This window comes from Perca flavescens, chromosome 6, assembly GCF_004354835.1.
Source record: "Perca flavescens isolate YP-PL-M2 chromosome 6, PFLA_1.0, whole genome shotgun sequence".
NCBI lineage: Eukaryota > Metazoa > Chordata > Actinopteri > Perciformes > Percidae > Perca > Perca flavescens.
This window is the reverse complement of record NC_041336.1, coordinates 32,899,939-32,923,545: the sequence shown is the minus strand read 5'-3', so window position 1 is coordinate 32,923,545 and position 23,607 is coordinate 32,899,939. Positions and strand designations below refer to the sequence as shown.

General features: G+C 43.1%; 1 protein-coding gene across 2 annotated transcripts in view; it reads right to left on the bottom strand.

The window, feature by feature from the left end:
* dyrk1b (dual-specificity tyrosine-(Y)-phosphorylation regulated kinase 1B) overlaps positions 1–23,607 on the bottom strand; it is a 68,978-nt gene that overhangs the window by 17,213 nt on the left and 28,158 nt on the right. The window contains exons 1-2 of one of the 2 annotated variants that reach the window (XM_028579961.1): positions 18,090–20,483; positions 4,678–4,844 (exon numbers count right to left, since the gene is read on the bottom strand). In XM_028579961.1, coding sequence (XP_028435762.1) covers positions 4,678–4,844; positions 18,090–18,192 — 270 coding nt within the window. In that variant the 5' untranslated portion in view covers positions 18,193–20,483. Of the gene's footprint in view, positions 1–4,677; positions 4,845–18,089; positions 20,484–23,607 lie in introns of those variants that run through there. The other variant, XM_028579962.1, reaches the window with a different exon arrangement.

Sequence of the window (23,607 nt, the reverse complement as noted above, 5' to 3'; positions counted from 1 at the left end):
ATGCCAATTCTCCGCCCCCCCCCCCCTCTCGTCAAAGTCAGGCGACAAAAGCACAAAGCGAGCCGATCCACTTTTCCATGTTGATAAGAGCATAAAAATGAGAAAAAAATAATGGGACAAAAAGAAATCAAGGAATAGATACAAATGTGTGATTAACTATGACATTAATGCGATTAATCGCGATTAAATATTTTAATCGTTTGACAGCACTAGTAGTAACATTAGGAAGGATGTACTAACTAACTAAGTAACTATGTACTATTGACTTTATACGTATGAAGAAAGCAAGAATTGGAGTACTCTATTATGTAGTTCGGCTATTTGAAACAGATTTCAGGGCAAACGTTTGTGTGTTGTCCTGTTGTGTTCTTTAACACCCCAATGTAGCACTACAAAGTAGACTTTATTTCACAGTGAGTTTTTTTTTCCCACTGAGGAAAAAGTCAGTTGTTCCACAAACTCCTGGGCAGTTCAGAGCTTGTGTTGTGGTGTTTGGTGTTTTAAAACTTTCTTGCAGCAGAGAGAGAGGCAGTGATGTTTCCGGTTTCCTGTACGGGACTCTCACGCCACTACTGAGGCCTGACACAGGGTTGGCTTTCTCCAAAAGTTGAATCTATCTCAACTTTATTACAGTATTGAAGGAAAAACAAAACAAAAATTGAAAATCTAAATACCTACCCAACAGACAAATATCTGAATAGTTGAATATTGGGATTGAGCCCTAACTGTGCAGTGTGTCCCAAACAGAAGAGATTAACACCTTGCTGGAGTCAAATTCTATTCTTGATTCAGCCCAAATAACCTGAAGACGGCTTCTGTTCAGAATGCATATCAACATAATCCGGCGCTCAGCACTCCTGCAGCCCCTCCCACAGAACACCTGGGGGAACACGGTCATCAGCCTGTCCCAGATCCACAGATCACATGTTAACGGGATTAGCCGATTCCCATGACCTGTGGATTATCTTTTGGTGTTTTTCCCATTACAATGGTACCTGCTCGACACGCCTCAACTCTCCTATTTTTTGGTTTTCCATTATGAAAAAGAAAAGGTCCCTGGTACCTGTCAACAGGTACTTTTTTCTTTTTTTTAGCATCACCTCCGTCGAGGTTCCAAGCGAGCTGAGGCGATACCAAAAGGTGACGTGAAAACCTGCAGACTACTGAGTGGTCGGAGAGAATCGTCACTAATCACTGCGTCATCATTGGTAGCGACGGATGGGGGCGCCCTGAACAAACTCGCCATTTATAAATAGTTTAGCCAGCAGTGGTTTTTTTGCTGCCTCCAGCTTCTTTTGAAACAAAATGTGTCTTCTGGCTGTGGCAACAGCCGCATGCCGAGAGTCAAAAACAACACACCTTCGACTAGGGCTGTGGATTGGCAAGAATCTGGCGATACGATACGTATCGCGATACATGGGTCACGATTCAATATATTGCAATATATTTCGATACTGTGCGTAAGGCGAGATATATATATATAATTTAAAAAAAGACATGATGTGCATAAAAGTCAAAGAAGTTGACTTTAGGTAAACAATTCAGTAAACAGAAAATCAAACTGCCAGTTTGGGATCGTGGTTCCCAGGTTCTTAGTGAGCTAATGTTGATATGCTAAAGTAGGCCAAAGTTCAGCCATCGCTACATTGTTAGCTTCAAGCAAAAAGTCAGGTACTGCTAGGCACTGTTATGGTGCGTTCTTTTTGTCCACTAAAGTCGATTTACGAGTTGTTTTCCGGAGTTACGAACCGGAAGTTGCAAAAAGAACGCCACAGAGGTCGTATATACGACTCGTCAAGTCGTCTCAACTCAGAGGACCCCGAGTTCACTTTCAAAGATGGCTACGTCGTGCATCACACGTAGTAAACATTGTGGTTTTCTACCATTTTAAGCACTTTTGTCTTTGTTGTAACCAAATGAAGAAGTCGTACACATAGCACTGTATACTGCTACCTATAGGCATGTCGCTATAGTCTTATTAGGAGTTAAATACCGCCTGATTAGTTATTTTGTAGCTTGTGCAGCTGAAATTGGCTAGACAAGCTTGGTTGCTATATGTCAACAATGGCTTAAGCCGAGTCTTGAGCAGAAAGCAGAGCAGTAGCCTAACGTTAACGTTAATCAAAACGTAATTTTCATGTATCAAACTGTGAAATATATTTGTGTAATAGGTCAATAACTGGGTGAATAGAATCCTAAATGTTACTAAAAATTTTACAAAAATCTTTTCTTTTCTCCGACTCGTAGTATTGTGACAAAAAGAACGCAACAACCCACGGTTATTCGTTTTTCGACATGGATGTGACGTCACACTCGAGCTACTAGTCGCGATTACAAGACAAAAAGAACGCACCATTAGGAAAGGACACTAGTGGTGTGTCTCAGCATAGCCATCTAGTGGTAGGGGATTTAAACACAACATAAACCACTGTCTTACATGAATATTTTTTAACGTAAAAAAAAAAGCCATAACGACCAGCCATACTCTCCTCACGCGGGTATGGCTGGGGGAGATGACATGCAGCAGACGGCCGCAGGTGAACCCGGGCCCGCTGCGTCGAGGAGTAAACCTCTATGTATGGGCGCCCGCTCTACCAACTGAGCTATCCAGGCGCCCCTCCAACTCTCTTTTATTGAACAAATTGAACATTGAAATGAATATACTGTAAAAGGCACCGCTAAAAGAAGAATGACAGTTACATTTTAAAGTGTACACGCTAATATTTTCTTTCAACTAACTGTCTTTTGCGATATGTCGCAGCCTTTCGCGATGCGTTTACTGCACCAGTTGGTTTCGCGATGACGATACAAAAAAAAACCACATATTGTGCAGGCCTAGCTGAGCAATCACTGCACTTTTCTAAAGGGCGTACAGTATTGATTCTTACGTTGGTTTAAAATAAATAAATAAAGTGTATTTACTAGAGAACATGCAATGCACTGTAACTGAGATCTGAATGGCCAATTCCCCACGCTTTACAGTTCTCAGGAGGACGGCTGCAAGCAAAGGTTGCGATGATTCAACTTTTCCACCTTGCCTGAATTTATTTACTGGTATCGATGTTGCCGGACTTCAACACCTATTCTTTGCCAGAGAGCAGACAGGTCAGTGAAGAGAAACGCATTGATCAACATCAGCTGCAGAGTCGGATTGTCTGGTCTGGGACAATAAACAACATTTATGATATTAGTTACCAAAACCGGTTAAATTGATTGTGTCATAGTCGTGATAACCATCAACAACGACTATGATTTCTAAGTTCCTTTACACGACTCTGCACCTGAGAACAAACGTTAGACTAACGAACTGACAGATGGTACTACGCGGGGAAGCCGTTGATCTGCACACACTGCCGAGACACACAGCTGGTTTCAAATCAGCAAAAGTATCCCTTTAAGTGTACGCTTAAATATTTTCGACTGAAGCCGTTCTCTCTGCTCTCTTCAAAGCCACCAGAATCCTTTGCCAAAAACAGTGATTTTATCTGGCAGAATGCGGGAGTTGCTGCTCTACCGCTGCCTCCGTCGATTTAGTTAGTTTGTGGTGTTGTGTGATTTTGGTGAATCCAAACTAACTCTTTAGCCTTGGCAAAAGGGTAGCTGCTAGCGTAGGCTAACGTTACCTTGGTTCCAGTGCTTCCCGCTTTGCATCGGGCCGAACAACACCCTGTTATACCACATACCACGGCCTGTCGCAAGCGATTGCTTACACATTCTCTTGATTTGACTACAAGCAGCTCTTTTTAGCTGCGTGGTGAGGTGATAGAAGGTGGACAGTGGATAGTGGCGTACAGGCCGGTCTAAAATAGATAATAGAGAACACTAAAAAAACTTAAAGAGAAAGCTTGCTAAAGAAGTCCAACTACAATCTTTAGATCTGAGAAAAGTTTTTTAGTTTTCGCCGTTTCTTTTTTGTCGCATTCAACCTTCATTCAGCTTAGGGGCTCCAGTGCTGCACCTAAGACTTAAAATGGCAGGGACAACCCTGTACCACTAGGACTAGATACCAGGGTTTCTGCAGGTTTCACCAAGTCAAAATTAAGACTTTTTAAGACCATTATGAATGAAATTTAAGACCTTTATCACAACATCAACTAAGCCCTAAATTTTTTTCAAGCCAATTATCGCTAAACATGCACTTCCCCATAGCTGAAGAATTAAATCTGTATGTCTGTGGAACAATCCTGAATGAGACTCGCGGCAATAACAAGAAAGCTGATTGGCTGCAATATAAGTAGCATGATGGTCTCATTTGTAGTCTTAACACACGGAAAAAAAAGAAGAGCATTAGAGGTAGAGTTGCACGGACGTAGGGAAAGTAAGACCTGTTGTATTGAAGACCTAGAACACAATACTTCAGCAAATTTAAGAACTCTTAAGGCCTAACATTTTTATATTGAAATTTTAGATTTTGAAAAGACCCCGCGGAAACCCTGTGAAATAAAAACCTTCTACCCACTGCGATATGTCTTTAGTGAGTGCAGGAATACGACTTTCACAGTAGCTTGTCATCGTTTTAAATCTGTATCAAAAAAATAATGAAAGAATGTATCCCTCTTGCGTTGCAGTGCTGCTATGACAACCAACAGGTGAAACAGGTGACGTATCAATCAGGTCCTGTGCCAAAGTTGTGTGTGTTTGTGTGTGTGTGTGTGTGTGTGTGTGTGTGTGTGTTACCTGCTGCTGCTCGGCCATGGAGTGGATGGAGCTGAAGGAGGGGTGTGTATGTGTGTGCTGGCTGGTCATGGCTGGCTCAGCGAGGGAGAAGCCCTGGGCAGTGGAGGAGGAGGAGGAGGAGGAGGAGGAGGAGGAGGAGGTGGGCGGACATCCTGAGCTGCTTACACCTGGAGAGAGAGAGAGAGAGAGAGAGAGAGAGAGAGAGAGAGAGAGAGAGAGAGAGAGAGAGAGAGATGATTAGAGAGGGATACCCCAACAATCTAATCCGTTTCTCAGCCTCCATCAATGGGACAACATGGCTACTGCTGATCAGAAACCACAGTAACTGATTATTATCTTCATACTGTTCTATCAACTACACATATCCAACTGAAGAAACAGGACCGTTCGGAGGTCTTTCCTTACAACGCTCCCAAAACACACCAAACATATTAAACACACTCTTTGCAGTTTATATGCAAGTGAGCCTGACCGATTTATTTCAAGCTAAGGCCAACTGATGCAGGATTGGTGAGGCTTATAATAACTTATCAACATAAACAAGTCTGATCAGGGTCTCTTAAATGTGCTCACTAAAGAGCTGCTATGTGATATGTACTGAGCAGGATGCTTCACAGTGTAAAAATAAACATGCACGGTGACACACAGTTTCTAAATAAACTCAAACATACCTTTGACATTTCTGTACTGACATCTCCTGTTACTATTAGCCAACGTATTAACCTATACGCTACTGATATATATATATATATATATATATATATATATATATACACCTGCGATCAGCTTAAAGCGGCTGATACACATAGACTGTAAAAAATAATGAACAAAGCTTCCAGATCTGAGAAGTGAAGCCAAAGCTGAAGCTCCTTAAAGCTGCATTCTCTCTAACTTCCAGCAGGGGGAGACTCCACTGGCTCCAAAACAGAAGTCTGTTTCTATAGAAGTCTATGAGAAAATGAGCCTACTTCTCTCTTGATTTATTACCTCAGTTAACATTTTTATAATGAGTTTATGGTGTCAATCTCTAGTTTCAAGTCTTCTTCAATACAGCATGATGTTCATTTAGTAAATGATGGTCCCATTTATTTTAAAATAGAGGATAAAGCAGGGGATGCCTTAGGACCTGTCAATCAGGAAAGAGGCTTGGCAATGCTAACCATGCTAACCCTGGGGGACATTAAAATAGATCTCAACTTGTTTTGGGCTGTTTTTCGTGTTTTCATCTCAAACTTTGACCCTCTCACTGTGTGTTTTCACTAGGGTTGCACGATATTGAGAAAATGTGATACTGCGATATCGATTACGAATATTGCAATATCAATATTTTTAAACATATGTAAAATTAGGTTATGGGAAAACGCATCAAAATAGATTCATAACAAATACAGCACAAGGTTTATTTCAACTGACTGTCATACTGGACTGATCCAACATGAATAAATAAATAAATAAATAAATAAGGACCATGTCTACAGAACAGGACATGTTTTACTGGTTGGACAGTATCAAATATATAAATAAAGAGAACAGGACACAACTTTTCTTTCGCTTCTCTGATTTGTTCCGTTTTATTGTCTCTATCTATTTTGAAATATGCACACACGTCACGTGGTACGCTCCATAGGGTTTGTCACGTAGTGGACCCGTGCGCTGACGTGCACCAACATGTGCAAGTGGCACGGTAACTGGACAACGAAATGATGATCATTATAGCGTTTCAAGCGGGCTCTAAATCAAAAAGCAACTAAGCCACACAGCCAACGGACGGGACGCAGCGCTCCCCAAAATAAACTAATTATTGCATGCTTATTGCGACACTTTCGATATACAATATTGCGCAACGTGATATTGCGATAACGATATTAAGTCAATATATCGTGCACCCCTAGTTTTCACAGCAAAGTTCATTGGAAAATGTCAGTCGCCTAAAAATGTCTCGTTCAGTAGCGTTAGCTGGGTAACTTCATGGAAAGATTGCAGATGTTCTGTCCTTTGGACTTCAAAACGGCAGTCCACAAACCAATGGGGGACGTCCATTATGTTCAGTCTATGCTGATACGTAACGCCGAAGTGTTTGTCTAGTAAAGCAGTAGTGTTGAATAGAGGCATATCTTCAGCTAACATTAGCTATTCAATCTCTTTAGGGCCCCTGCTGTGGATGGTGGATGTTGAGAGTGATTGGGTGATAGAGATTTTCTGCTCAAGTTTTGCTGGCCCTTTGGTTACGTTTCAATTGGTGTACGACATTGTGCGGCTACTTTTGCTTTCAAAGTATCTTCATGAATCATTGTTTTTGAATCTGGTTCCACGCAGCAGACTGCCCAACTTTGTACGCTACCAACACAGCGCTTTTTTTTCTGTTCCATGGAAGCTTTCTTTCCTTGTCTTTACTCCACTGGCTCACCCAAGTTAGATTTTCTTCACATCGGTGTCCTGCCCCTCTTCCTGTGAGCACACTTTGTCACATGGAGTAACGCACGCTTGTCATTTGTTGATGCAGTTTAGGGAGAAATTAGGTACACAAATAGGTGTACAAACATGGCAGAATCGTTGTGTTTCGTAAAAAAGAAAAGAAAAAAAGAGATTGCAGAGAGGCCTGAATCAAGATCATGATGGAATTTCAATTTATCATGCAGCCCTACTGGGGGGCATATTAAATACTGTAAAGATGAACATTGTGTCAAAGGAAAAAGTTGCACTTGAACACGCTACTAAGAAAACCGCCAACTGCCAGCTGGCTCACCAAATTAAAAGAACAATCTGCACCTGTCCGAGCAGAATAAACTAGCCAACCATTTCCATGCCACTACGACTCTGATGAAGCGGTTTTGTCATATCCCTGGTATTTAAGACTTCATCATTTGATGATAAAATTACAGCTGGCACTGCAAAGTTTCTGCTTTGCTCTGGCCGGGTCAACTTGTGGTGTTTTACCTAATGGAGTTAAAAGAACAATTGCGGAGGTCAAAACATCTGCACTACATTAGTGAATCAGTGATTCACAACAGCCAAAGAGCTCTTTGCCGACTTCTTGTGATGCATGCTCAACAGGCTGAGATATGGGCCAACACGGCCGGACACCCTCCACAAGCTTCAGCAGGGGGGTCAGCGCAACAATATAATGGCTGTTGAGTTTTGCATCCATCAGTCTCATCCTGTCAAGGCACCTACACACCCACCAAAGAGATATTACCTGTAGCCAATCACGGCGCCGGTCTGTAATAACCAATCGGTGTGCTGCATCAGTTGCAACAAATGCTGGTGGAGCATGGCTGTTGCGTGCACACCGGGTAGTTCTTGTGATCGTCGTGGCTCAAGAGCAGGTGAGCGAATCGCTAAGCTAACGGTTGGACTGAAGTTATTGTTATATTATTTTGGTCTTGTCAGCCAGGCTGAGCATAGCAAGTGAGCTAGCTCCCAAATCAGGACATGTGTGGGTAAGAATACAGCTTGGCTTACTGCATGAGAGATGATGGCCGGATTTACACGGGACAGGAAGTGGCTCAGCTGCTGGACTGAGGACTGATGGCTGTTCCTAGTATTTGACGGGCTCTCTTCAAATAGGCAACCAGCGCAGTGCTGTAAAAGTGCTTTACAGTGTGGGGTCTCTCTTCTGTCAGGTGAGAAATATCAACAACAAAATGGAATACCAGTGACCCCGATATCAGCGCCAAGAATCAATGTCGGACCTACTTATGTAAAACAAATGTCACCAACCAGCTGAAGGCAGAAATATCATCCCAGTATAGAATCGATATGTGTGTAAAGCTTTTATTGTGAAGCAGCAGGAAATCCAGTTTGATCAATTCAATAAGATGAAAGTAAAGTTACTAGAGAGCTGAACATGACCAGGCCTTTAGAAAGGCTGGTTTTTTCTCTATTCACTTGCACGACCAGGTGTTGAGCCAATCAGTTTAGACACAGATTGGTCCAGCATGGATAGGTTGACAATACTGCAGGTCAGAGCCAACTAACAGGGCTATACTGGTGTCTGGGAAAAGGCCATGAGATGGCCAACCACAGCTTTACATAAACAGGGATCCCCCGGTTTGTAATGCTGAGCTCCTGTGCTCTGAGAACACCACTGCTGCTCTCTACAACAGTCAAAGTCAGAGAGAGATTTCATGGCTGCAGAATTAGGTCTATTTTTATATCACTATAATTCAGGGCAGACATTTTCTGTGAACATGCAAGAATAACTTTTGTAATTATAGGTTCCTCAGCACTGTTATCTAGCATGCACTGTGTAGACAGTTCTCCTATTCTGTACTCGACGTCTTTTTCCAAAAAGGCTCCCTGCGATTTTAAATAGAGCTCTGTGGCTAGATGAGGTTCTATTTGTGAAGTTAAAAACCCCCTCAGCAGCGTTGAACAGCTTGTGTGTACTTGCGCAGTTGTGTTGTGTGATAATAAGGTAGAGAAAGTAATCCAATCAGCGTTCCTGGGCCCGTTGTGGTGCTCTGGGTCCTGGCCTGCTTACAGATCTGACACTGCTAGAGAGAGAGAGAGAGAGAGAGAGAGAGAGAGAGAGAGAGAGAGAGAGAGAGAGAGAGAGAGAGAGAGAGAGAGAGAATATCTGCCTAGTACTGAGAAATCTGCACCGTCTCTTTAAGAGACTGAGAGGCACTCACAGCACTTCCTCAATCTGGCATCCCCCTTCCTGTGCTGCCATTGGTCGGGGCCCCCTCTTTCTCTGTCAGCTGATTCGCTGTTGGTATCTAAGGGCTGGCTGGCCAGCACTCTATAAATAAACCCAGTGCTGTCTCAGCAACCAGCCTACAATACTCATTAGCTACTTCTCCCTCTCCTCTTCCGCCTCTCTCCTGCTAAGCAAGTAGCTTCCAATCGCAGGCTGGCTCTCAGCAGCAGCAGTCTGACATACTCTCCCCTAGCAACCCAACCTACCCTACCAGCCGCTCTCTCCTCCCCCTTTCCTTCATCATCCTTCCTGCTTTCTCAAACCCCTCTACCTCGGAATCTGATTCTCTCTCTTCTTATTCGTCCATCTCCCATCCCTCACTCCCAGTCCTTCCTGACTTCAATCAGATGCCTGCTCAGTAGGTCTCATAGTTTCTTCTCCTGCCCACCGTTTGGTCTCTCCATCGGCGTGGTGTCGATGCACAGTGATGTAACAATATTTAGGGTGACAGCGAGGAGTCTCTCCAGGACGCACAGCGACACTGTAGCCGTACAGCCACAAACTAACGCTTCCTGCTCACAACAAGTGGCTAGATGATGAAAAACAACACTGAGCCAACTTGGGCTTGTACCAGAGTCCATCAGAGTGAACCAACAGTTGTGCAACAATGCCTCAAAGAAGGGTCTCTTTACTACAAGTGTGTAACAATCTGTTTCAACACGACTCTAGTCAATACTTAAGTCAGAAACTTAAGCCAGGTCTGAGGAATTTCGAGATCGAGTGAAAACGAGTCCAATCAAACAAACGGTGCTAACAGAGAGTATTACAGGTTAATCAAACTGCGTTTCTGAGATGATATACTTTACTCCGAGGTTGCTGAAATTGGGATTTTAACTTTAAAGGTCCCATGACATGGTGCTCTTTGGATGCTTTTATATTTTATATAGGCCTTAGTGGTCCCCTAATACAGTATCTGAAGTCTCTTTTATATAGACCTTAGTGGTCCCCTAATACAGTATCTGAAGTCTCTTTTATATAGACCTTAGTGGTCCCCTAATACTGTATCTGAAGTCTCTTTTATATAGACCTTAGTGGTCCCCTAATACTGTATCTCAAGTCTCTTTTATATAGACTTTAGTGGTCCCCTAATACAGTATCTGAAGTCTCTTTTATATAGACCTTAGTGGTCCCCTAATACAGTATCTGAAGTCTCTTTTATATAGACCTTAGTGGTCCCCTAATACTGTATCTGAAGTCTCTTTTATATAGACCTTAGTGGTCCCCTAATACTGTATCTCAAGTCTCTTTTATATAGGCCTTAGTGGTCCCCTAATACTGTATCTGAAGTCTCTTTTATATAGACCTTAGTGGTCCCCTAATACTGTATCTCAAGTCTCTTTTATATAGACCTTAGTGGTCCCCTAATACTGTATCTCAAGTCTCTTTTATATAGACCTTAGTGGTCCCCTAATACTGTATCTGAAGTCTCTTTCCCGAAATTCTTGTTTGCAAAAGTCTTGGTGCAGCATTACAGCCACTAGAGCCAGTCCCACAATGAGCTTTCCTTAGTATGTGCCATTTCTGTGTCTGTAGCTAATGAGGAGGAGAGAGAGAGAGAGAGAGAGGAGGGGGAGGCCTTGACCAACTACCACTTTGCTCGTTTGAAAGCCATGATGTCTCTCTCTCATGGGCGGGCCAAATTCTCTGGGCGGGCGAAGCAGAGAAAGGGGAGGTAACCTTGCTCCTTATAACCTCATAAGGAGAAGATTCCTGATTGGCAGAGCAGGATACCCAGGGCTCGATTTACACCTATCACCATTTCTAGCCACTGGGGGACCAGAGGCAGGCTGGGGGAACGCATATTAATGTTAAAAAACCTCATAAAGTGAAATTTTCATGCCATGGGACCTTTAACTTGAACTATAAAAGTAAGGTATACAGACTACATGAACTGGATAGCACATCTGGTTGAGCGTGCGCCCCATGTACGAAGGGGAAGTCCTTAGCACAGCGGGTTCGGTTCTGAACTGTGACCCTTTGCTTCATGGAACTGTACTGCAGTAACTACTATTTCTACAAACAAAAAAAACCATCAGCACCATATCTTCATGTTTGGTGTCTGCACAATCCCATCTGACAGAATTAGTACACAATAGCCACGTTTCACACACACACACACACACACACACACACACACACACACACACACACACACACACACACACACACACCCTTTAATTCACAAATTGCTATTGCTGCTTAAGTTCTCACTTAAATCACAGACTAATAATACCATAAGCCAATGGTAAACAATGTGTTGAATGGAGAAAGATGTAGTTGTGGTCATTTCTATGTCAGTGAGTGTTCTCACATGCACATAGGTATCCTGGCTATGATAAGGTTTTTGGAGTATCCTGGTTATGTGTTGCACTGCACATGCAAACATCATCGTCATCATCGTCATCATCATCATCAGATTTCAGAAACCTGGATATGCTACCTGCAGTACTCCAAAGGACAGCTGCACACACATGATCATCAACCTGAGTACTGTAGAATTGTGTATACAGGGGCATGAAGAAGCAGGGTACTAGTGCCCACTGTCAACACACTCCGTGGGACAGTCCTTGGTAAACAGGGACATGGAGCCTCGGTCTAAAAGTTCAGACTTAACAGCGGTGACCGCTTACAAAGTCAAATCAAAGATCCAAGCACACATGGATACACTTTAAGTGTGGGCTGAGATCAAGGTGCATCAAAGCGTGGAAAATATGTCAACTTCACCCAAATGTTCCCATTTGTACCAAAGCTGACACTTCACGAATGTGCAGAGACGAGAGGGACAAGGAGACGGTCCAAGAAAGAAACTTTAAGAACTAAAGTTTACATTAAGAGGTGAGGGAGTCAGATTCTTAGCTGTGACACATAAACACAGTTTGATAACAGCTAACATGTGTACAGTTTGAGTTTAATATGCACCGTAAAATCCAACAGTTAAGAAAAAGCACATCAATTTGATGTTTTCCTAGAGTGAAATATCCAAGGGAGGTAACAATAAGAACAAAAGAAGTTCCTATTTGAATCATACAGCTCAACTTCAACTAACTGTATTAGTGTATAAAGAGCCAAAGCATTCTATTAGTAGTAATACACACACACACATACTGCACCAATGATATGAAACGGTACACACTTCCTGTGATCTTCCTATGGCTTTGTCTCCTTTGCCAACATTACATATTTACACTGCTAAAAGCCATATTTAGCATTAGGAAAATTTGTTTTGTTAGGACATTAGCTTATCCATGTTGCCAGATCTCGCGAGAGTTTGTTCCCGAGACACAAGTATAAATAATTTTCCGCTGATGTGTCCGTCTAAAAAAATTGCCATTTTAGTGTCAGAATGTTGCGGAGATATGTGGCTCGTGAAGAATGGCTCCAATATTTACTTTGGTGACCATGGGGACGAAAGAATCGCTCATAATCTGTGTTCACGTTCACTTCTCCCGTTGGAATCAATCCACTCAGGACCTGCTGCTAGTCTCCTAAAGAGGCTTGGACGTCTCTGGCTAAACACAGTGATATCTGATTGTGTGTGTGCGCGCATGTGCGTGCGTGTGTGTGTGTGTGTGTGTGTGTGTGTGTGTGTGCGTGTAAATTAAACAAGTGTAGTTTATTGGAGCCAATCAAAATAATACAACGTGCAACAGTCGGAAGTAATGAGCACAGTGAGATGGCTGTAAGCAGCACTGTCACATACTGTTCTTGAGCTTCGACCCTGCCACGGCCCAAACTGGCCTGTTCTAGTGTATAGAAATACACAGAATAAGAGCAGTCACATAAACAGACACAAACACACTGTTGGAGAAAGGGGAGTAAGGCTAACATTGTGTTTCCACGGGAGCAACAGCTTCAGATGCGTTCAGGCCAATGGTGGAGACTCTCTTTACTCTAACAGGTCTTTTTTTTTTATACTTTTAGTATTTTTTTTAAAAATCAATAAGTTTACTTAACATTACTTTTATCTCGTGTATTTTCACTACGTTTCAAGTCACTTCTGTTTCAGAGTCACAGTCCTGATAAACTGTGTGAGAATGGAGCTGAAGAAAGGAGATAAATCGGCAGCAGAGCAGAGCAGAAGCTGCGGTGTGTCTGCAGGAGGGACGCAAAGTAACCCAAATCAAACACACACACACACACACACACACACACACACACACACACACACACACACACACACACACACACACACACACACACACACACACACACACACACACACATGTTGCGTGACCAACAGGTGCACGCGCTGGGTCGAGCTAACATGCTAAATGGTTAATGGTGGATCCTCCAGCGGTGACTTCTACGTCGACTGAGGAACTTTTGCCTTCAGTGAGGTGGAGGAGCGCAGTGGGACAGAGAGTGTGAGTGGACTGGTTGGACGGTGCTTCGACAATGATGAACAGATGACCCTAGAGCAGACTGAAGAGGACTTTGCGGTGCTCAAAATTCACCGAATGTTGTTCAGACAAGGGGAGTACAAAAACAAACCCACTGTGATGGTTGTAACTCTCTCCAGAAGACACCGTCAACATTGCTAGGCAACATGGTGTGTGTCCATGTGTGTGTGTCTGTGTGTACCCGTTTACATTGTGTATAGATCTCTGCGTTGGTTGCTTTGGCGATGTTCTCAGTTCTGCTGTTAAATGGTAGGTTATTGAATTTTTCGTGGCTCAACAACGTTTGTTGCACCCTATGCAGCGTCCGTAGCTCTTATTACACGGCTTTCTTGAATACTCAACTCTGATTGGTCAATTACAGCATTCTAAGGTCTGTTATTTCTGAATAGCAGACCGTTGCTGTAGATGCAGTCCTGATCATAGACTCTGGAGGACCATTTCTTTAAATCAATAAATATTTTGGGCCAAACGATTGATTTCTTTAGTAAGTAGCTGTGTAATAAGCTACATAATGTAGAGTGAGTGGGGAACAATTGCTTAAAACCCTACAGGGTGATGCAAGATCCTGAGTCACTGTAGTTTTATGCCAAAGAAAGTAGTCTTGAAGTGTAAAAAAAATATGCTTTGGATCATGTTCATGCATGTATAGTGCGAGTAAAAGTCGAGGCGTTACGCCGCCCTTGTAGACAGCTGTATTGATTAGAATAGGACTGCCTATCTTCAACACAACGAAGACAAGGGACGTTCTCCAAAACGTAGCTGTAGTCCCAGCAGTGCAGCAACAGAACAAGGTGGCAGCAGAGCAGAGCACATGGAAAAAGGAATAACCACTCAGTGTGCTACAGCCACTAATAGACTGCAATAAGCACACACCATCACAGTAGCAAACATCCAACAATGAGTCAAAACCACACGGGAGAGAACATGGCTGAATAATTGCCTGGCAACTGAATGTTCAATGTTCAACCCTGGCCACCCGATGATTAGGGCTGTGTATTGGCAAGAATCTGGCAATACGAAGCGTATCACGATACATGGGTCACGATAGAGCTGGGCAATATATCGATATTATATCGATATCGTGATATGAGACTAGATACCGTCTTAGATTTGGACATAGGTGTTGTCTTTTCCTGGTTTTAAAGGCTGCATTACAGTAAAGTGATGTCATGTCCTGAACTTACCAGACTGTTGTAACTGTTCTATTATTTGCCTTTACCCACTTAGTCATTATATCCACATTACTGATGATTATTTATCAAAAATCTCATTGGGTAAATATTTTGTGAAAGCACCAATAGTCAACGCTACAATATCGTTGCGGTATCGATAGAGGTATTTTGTCAAAAATATCGTGATATTTTATTTTCTCCATATCGCCCAGCCCTAGGTCACGATTCAATATATTGCAATATATTTCGATACTGTGCGTAAGGTGATATATTGGGATATTTTTTAAGTATAATTTTGAAAAACTAATATTTAAAAAATGACGTGATGTTCATAAAAGTCAAAGAAGTTGACTTTAGGTAAACAATTCAGTACACAGAAAATCAAACTGCCAGTTTGGGATTGTGGTTCCCAGGTTCTTAGTGAGCTAATGTTGATATGCTAAAGTAGGCCAAAGTTCAGCCATCGCTACATTGTTAGCTTCTGGCAAAAAGTCAGGCACTGCTAGGCACTGTTGGGCAAGGACACTAGTGGTGCGTCTCAGCATAGCCATCTAGCGGTAGGGGGTTTAAACACAACATAAACGTGAACCACTGTCTAAAAAATAAATCGATAATGCCTTTTTAAAAATCGATACAGTATTGCAAAATAACTCAATACTCAAGTGTATCGATTTTTTTCTTACACCCCTACTGATGATGATGCTATACGAAGACCGATCAGCACAGATGATCTGTATTTATACAGAACTCTTCAAAGGATTTCACAAGAAGGCAATAATACAAAGCCGATATAAAACATCAACAAACATCAAGTCAATTAAAGATACTCTCTGATAAATCTATGTTCGGATTTCCCGGGGCAGGTGGGCCCTGAAGACAAAGGCTAGGCAAGGCTAGGCTAGGCTCCTTCCTAGACTCTAAAACAGATGGTAACCTCTGCACGGGCTCATACGGGGTCTGAAATATAGGAAGGGACCAGAGCATGACGCCTTACACCGAATCAATATATACATATATATATATATATATATATATATATATATATATATATATATATATATATATATATATATATATATATATATATATATATATATATATCTCAACAGAAAGCGAGCAATGAATACTCCACTTCATTTAGCTACATACAGGGAAAGAGTTTCTGTCCAGGATTAGAACCTGGGACGTGGTGGCTCATGGTGGGTTTCTCTAAGCCACAGAGGCGCCCCCAACTGCTGTCAATTATCTCCATGATTGTGTACATGCACTGCCAAAAAGAACTTTGCAGCCCAGGACCACCGACTGAGCACTGCAAGTTGTTGAGAATCACTAACTTTGACTAGCGAGTCTTTAATGAATGACATCAGACGTGCACGGGCCACTAGAAACCTTCTTTCATAAAAATGAAAGCACTTTGATGCAAATAGTCAAAACAACACAGCTGGGTTTTCCACTGGTAGCGAGGACACGGCGAGCCTCTGAACTCAGATTCTGTAAACCACTGCAAGAAACATATACAGATGGACCATTGAGCACATCTCTAAACTTGGCATCGTTTCATGTTTACATTTTCCACATTTGCATGCGCCTTCATTCCCAAAACACGCTGGCATAAACCATCAACACTGACATGGCTTCACGTAACAATAAAGTCCAGTCAAGTGGAGAAGATCCGGCACAATACAGCGTGTAGAGTGGAACAATACATCAAGTATGCGTACACACGCACGCAGCTAGACTCACTTTATTGTTATAGACAATGTATAATCTGTCAGATGAGGGAAAAAAAAATAAAAAATACGTGTACTTGTCACTGACAAAAGTGTTATACAGCAAACCCTGGTGTAAGAATTAGGTCACCACCTGGATTCCTTTCGCTTACTGTATACACATGGAAGTAAATAATGCTGCAATATTCACAACAATAACTGAAGTCACCAACAAAGATTACAAATATAAGTCAATATTTACTACATTCCCCAGCACACGCGCGCACGCGCACACACACACACACACACACACACACACACACGTGCGCTAACTTAACTATTCAGTATTATTTACGTCCATTCTACCATCTGTGGATTTGAACCCAGGACCTTCTTGCTCTGAGGAGACTCGCTACCTGTGCTGCATCTTTCACTGAATAAAAAATAAAATCAAAGTGCAAGTGAGGCTGGAAAAAAAAAAAAGAAAAGAAAAGTAAAGCACTGCAGCGAGAGAGTGTTTGAAAAAGCAGTTACAACTAATTCAGGGCTCTCCAAAGTCTTTAATCCTAATATGTAAATAGTTAAAAACAGGTGCTGAGCAGAAAATGACGAAGAAAGGTCACATACAAGCTCCGTTTCAAGTTCTCTCTCTTTCTGTGCTCAGAGTCAGTCAAATATATATTGTGTGTAAACTGTTTTAGTAATGTTGTGGAGCGAGCAAGCTTCTTCAGTGTCTGCCCCGGGCACCGCTGACTATGGAAGGACCTCGACAGTCAATGCACATGTAGGCAGAGCCAGCACTGACTACCTGTTGCGCCACTAATAAAAACTAGTTGTTCTGGGAATTCACTCCACTTCAAAGTAAAGTTGTTGCGTGGGTTTTTTTTTTTTGACAAACTTTGGACCACAGATTAATAGTGTAACTGAAAGCAGTCACACCAAACATGTGTGTAGTGGTAAAGCTGCATGTGATCACGGTCAAACAGACAGACAGACAGACAGACAGCATCCTCCCATCCCGTCCCCTCGGCTCAGGCACGGAGCGGGAGTCTGTTCACACACACCCCCACCTGGATGCTGATCATCCAGGCCTCAGGCTCAAACAATGTCCACGGAAGGCCAGACTGTCCCACACGTGCATTACAAACTTCCGACGCATGCTGGCACACACTGCAACACGTTATCGTAGTGACACACACTCACACAAACGCCGTGACATATTAACTAAAACACATCAAACCTCTTTAGATTACTGACAGAGTCATGGAAGAGATTTACAGTGCAATAGTATTAGTACAACAGCATCAACACAGAGACTACTATGCAGTAGACTTGTGGCTATACTGTGAAGTAAGGAAGAGAGTTTACACCATTTCTATGAGTGAAATTGTGTGTGTGTGTGTGTGTGTGTGTGTGTGTGTGTACTGACTCTTGTTCTTGCACAGCAGGGCAGAGCTGATCCAGGGTTCTGTTTGGACCATCCTGCAAGGGGGCACGGTCTTGTCCTCCGCGGTTGATGACGTGATCACCATGGAAATGCTCGGCAATTGTTCAATCCGGCAGGGAAAACGCGGCCAATCACAAACACTTTAGTGGCAGGTGGGCGGAGCTTGTGGGGGTCTAGTCTGTCATGAGGCGCAGCGTTTTCAATCCCAGAGTTCACTTCAAAACAGTTTACATCCAACTAAAAATCAACGAATCTTGAAATGGTGGGAAACCAACCGACCAATCAAAAGGCACCGTCTTCTCTGGCTTGTTTCTTTTCTCTCTTCTTCTTTTTTTTTTTTTTTGTGACTGTGGTTTCTAAGGCAACCAACTGGTGTACAGGCAGCTTGTCTCTCTGAAGTAAAAAATATAAAGGATGTAATCTTCTGTGGAGTTACACTATAGATATAGATCTCTCATTCTACATATATATTCTGTTGCTCTGTGGGTTTGGGGGGTGGGGGGGAATAGAATATTTGGTTAGTCAGGTTAGCTTTTTGTTTCGTTGGTTTCGGCAGTTTCATGCATTCTTTCTGTGTGCTGGAGGTTTGTACCGATCCAGATCGCTGGTGACTGATACTTTAAGTAGTCAAAAGTAGGCCTTTCTTCTACTACAGTATGTTAACGAGTGGCTACTCTGATTAAACTGTTGGAGCTAAATGTCCAAGGGCTAAAAGCATACACTCTACTTGCTTATGATAGGTTCACTTAGTCCCGGGCAGGCTGAACCAGAAGTACACAGCTAATATTTGTTCAGACATCTTAGTAGTAAACCAGTACAGTTGATTGGTGTGTCCAGTGAAGCCCCCACCCCCCAACAGTAGAATACAGTGCAGGTAGTATTCCCAGGTCAATTTATGGTTCCGACAGATCTCATATCAGTCCGCAGAACAAGTTCATCCAATGTGTGTGTTGTTCTTCCAGACCACTTGCAAAACACACTAATTAGCCGCAAGTGAAGTCTGTGCTAACCAGGCTCGCCCAGCATACTGCCAGCCGGGGTGGGCAGAGCGAGGTAGTGTGATAGCAGGGGGGAGGGAGGGGGGGGTGGCAGAGAAGGAGGTGGAGGAGTGGAGGGGGGAGTTGGGTTTCCAGCTGCCCGCTTTTACCCCATCCCTTACTCTAAAAATAGCTCCAATTACCGGCGCTTTCTGGGGGACTCGTCACTGGACAGAGTAGGGCAGTGTGGAGTGATGTTACCACTCGGATTAATCCAGTGACACACAAACACACACACACACACACACACACACACGCAGCAATGTCACAGAGCCTGCACAGCCAGAGCTCCACTGTGTGTGTTGCGGTCACTCAGCTCCCCTTCAGCCGCCTACAGCAGAAGGTGGTTGGCCTCTGCCAGGGTGAAAAGGAGCCCCTTTAAAAAATAAAAAATAAGCCAACAATGTAATCCCCATACACTACACAGGATGTCTCTGTTGCACAAACGCATGTAAACAAAGCAATCCCGCTGCAAAGTGTTGATTTACGGTGCAGTTCCAGGGAAAGTCCCTCCTAACTGTATATATCCACACTCCCGGGCCGACGGGAACTCGTTCCTTTGTAGGGAGGGGAGGGGGTGAAGCTGGGAGACAAAAGTTTAGATCCAGTATCTGGGGGTTAGACGCCAAATGTGTCCCCGCGGTGAAGACATGGACAGATCAAGCCGCTGACGGCCTGCATTGTACTTCCAAACTGCGACGGTGTCTTCTGTTTACCAAAGCACAACTCGGTCCGGGGGGGTGGGGGGTGGGGGGAAGGTCCGCCTCTGAGGTAAGTCCACTGAAATACAATCACAGACAACGTCTGAACATCAACGAAGCCGAAAGTCGAGAGTATTCTCAAAGTAAACTATTAAAGAAACCAAAATCCGGTGAAGTTCCTGAGCTGGCTGTCAGACGCCTTTTGATCGCTTCTTGACGCGCCTCTTCTTCCGTCTGCTTCCGCTCTCTTTGTGACATTAATGTCCTCCTCTACTCGTCCTTCTTAGAATCGGGGGAGAATTTGTATTCCTTCAAGGTGGAAACCTTCGCAAGGGCGATTTCAACTCATGTTTCTCGCCCGTTTCCCTTTCCGTGCTTCTCCGTTAGACGGAATCTGTGCTCCTCTCCCACACAGCTTCCCCCCACCCTGCGATAGGGACCGTACCAAGCCGCTGGCGGGCGGGGGTCGGAGCTGGTCAGTCTGGCGCAGCTTCACATACGACTGGTTAACGCCGTTCACATACACACGCAGGGCGAAAACGCCAGATTGGGGACATTTCACCGGGGATTTCACATTAACCGTCACTCGCGTGCCGACTGCTTTTATGGAAAGTCACTGAAAAACGGAGTGAGGGAGTTAGCAGGACAGTAACCTTCCCTCGGACCACAGTAGACTGTTCCAAGCAGACCTCTGCTGTCCTGGCCATTTATAGTAACAGCGGGATATACATACTGGAACTTTATAGTCACTCATACATAGACAACCTTTACTTAAACACGTTATCTAGTTTGTATGGATAAAGCTCTGCTACATACGTATAACCACTTCCTTTAAAAGGTATTCCTTTTCTAAACTTGACAGAATCACATTCTAAAACACATTGGCAATATTTTCAAAAAGGTTTACAAAAGAAAATAGCTTTATTTGTAAATTAAATACAGTTTAGGATCTAAAAAAAAGTATATTACGGTGTGCGTACACCAAGCGCATTGTGCAATGTTTCTGGGCGAATGGTAGCCTACAGATAAACGCCTTTAAAATGTGACAACACGTCTTAATACACAGGGTGCCCTTATATCTCATTAAAGAACTAGTTTAGAGTGAACCCAGTTTCACACAGCACACACACCAACGTTGATTATGGCAGTTTTATAACCTAATATGTGACTCAGGCAAATATTACACACCTGCACTCATAATCAGAAATCAGCTTTATTAATAGCCTAAGTAAGCGCAAACACATAGATAAACACATCATGAGCGGACAACTAGGTTTGATTCTCGCCACCATGTTACACACAAAGGCTCATTCTGTTCATTCAGTGTTTCAAAATGTTTGAACTTCTCTGTACTCTGGTAAAGGCAGCCTCTACCCTCTCTCTCTCTCTCTCTCTCTCTCTCTCTCTCTCTCTCTCTCTCTCTCTCTCTCTCTCTCTCTCTCTCTCTCTCTCTCTCTCTCTCTCTCTCTCTCTCTCCCTCAGCAGCACGCACCCTCTATGGGCTCTGTTGCTACCCGACGCGGCGGCAGCTGCTATGCAATTGGCTACATAAAGTCCCATCCTCGGCTGTAATTGGGTAGCGGACGGGTCTGTGGGAGGGGCCCTCGGCTTAGTTTCCCAGTGTCTCTCAAACGGCGCGAGGCAGGAATGACGCGGAAATAGTTTTAAGATGTCAGGTAGAAATGGAAAGGGGGGGGGGGGAAGAGACCCGGGGGTGGTTGGTGGAGAGAGAAAATAGGGGTGGAGATACAGCAGGGGCAAAAGGCTTCCATGAGCAGCACATGGTCTGCACTGAGTGACTCTCTACAGCTGAGATGAGCGGCTTCTCCTCCTCACAAACCAGCCAAAGCTAAAAGTTGTTACTGTTGCTATCCGGGCATTCCGGCTAAATCAGGCACAATGCTGCCTGGGAACAGCTCGGCGCTCAGAAACCGGCTCTCAGCTCCTTAAAGGAAAATGTACCCTGCACTGACAAATGGGTGTCACTGGAGTTCTTTTGAATGTGATCTTTGTATTTAGCCTGTGCACATTAATCAAGTCAGTAATATGTCATAACCAAAGTCCACTGAAGCTTGCTTACTACTCTATTGTGCAAAAGGTAAGGTCTCCACTGATAATCCTGTACTTAAGCACATCAGACTCAAACAACAGTATGTCAGTCATAATTGGCTGATACTGTACATGAAGCCCAATCATGACAAGCTGCAATAACAACAACACATGTTTTAAAAATGTGGACAGCATCTTTAATTGATTGTAAAGTATAGTTATAGTTTGCAAAAAAAAAACTGAGCAAACTTCCGAGGCAAAGCCCAGAAAGTGTAGTTACTGCATTCTGGCTTTGCGATGTCCCTTTGACTCCGGTTCCTGCAGCTTTCCTTGGTAATCTACTCAAGATCCAGAACCCATGGTTCAAATCCCTGCTCTCACACACACACTGAAAAACAGCTGACCAGTCACAGCTAAAATAAGATAGCATAAGCCTAATAACATGCTATAATTATAGGGCTTGCATTAAAAGAGATAAGTCATAAACAAGCAGAAAGTAACATTATAGAGCAATACGGCACAGCAGCGATGCACGCTAACATGGTAATCACATGCACATGTATCTCTACAGGTGATCTGCTTCAAAAAGGCCTAATGCCTGGCTCAGAGTGACCAGGTCTGTCTGAGTGGGAGTGGGAGCCAGGGTAATGTAAAGCATGCCACACACACACACACAGTTCCATAGGAAGACGACAGATAGAGCCATGATTTTAGTGACTCTGTCCTTTCCCCCTTCGAGGCTCCACTATGATCCAAACCAAAATTGAATTTATTCTGTGTTGAAAGGTTTAAAGACAGCGCTGGGTGCAAAGTGATGGGATCTCGAGGTCTGTCCATCCACACCAGAAGTTTGACTTTGTAAGCTGCTATGAGAGTGAGTAGGAGATAGTGAAAGCCATCCAAACAAAGGTAACGTGTGCTATACATTCAATGCAATTACAGCTAGTAGACACAACAACAATCCATCACATCTCCACTCGTATCACCATGAATAGTCACAGAAAAATGTACTTGTTGCCATTTCTTTCCTGAAAAATCGTAAAATGCTAGATTTCAGTGTTTTCTGTGCTTTGTGTAGCCTAGTTGTTGTTATGTAGAGCCCCTTTTTGGATAACTCAGTGACTGTTTAGTTGGTTTCAGGCCCAAACATATGGTGGATAGTTTCTATACATGCTGAACTTCATTACCAATACTTCTTCCCATCTAATTAAATGTGCTGATCATCCCATTTACCTCAAAGTGTGTGCGGGAAAATATAGCAGCATTAGGCACTGGCCTTTTTCACCTTGACTGTACATGAACACAATAGAAATCATCTTGTTACTAGTATTTTTACATAATGGACTTCATGGCCATTTAGTAGGGCTGGACAATATATCGATGTTATATCGATATCGCGATATGAGACTAGATATCGTCTTAGATTTTGGATATCGTAATAAGGTAAGTAAGGTAAGTATCTTTTCCTGGTTTTACAGGCTGCATTACAGTAAAGTGGTGTAATTTTCTGAACTTACCAGACTGTTCTAGCTGTTCTATTATTTACCTTTATTCACTAAGTCATTAAATCATTTCTGGTGATTATTTATCAAAAATCTCATTGTGTAAATAACATTTTGTTAAAGCACCAATAGTCAACCATACAAGATTGTCGCAATATTTGTCAAGAAAGGCGTGATATTTGATTTTCTCCGTATCGCCCAGCCCTACCAT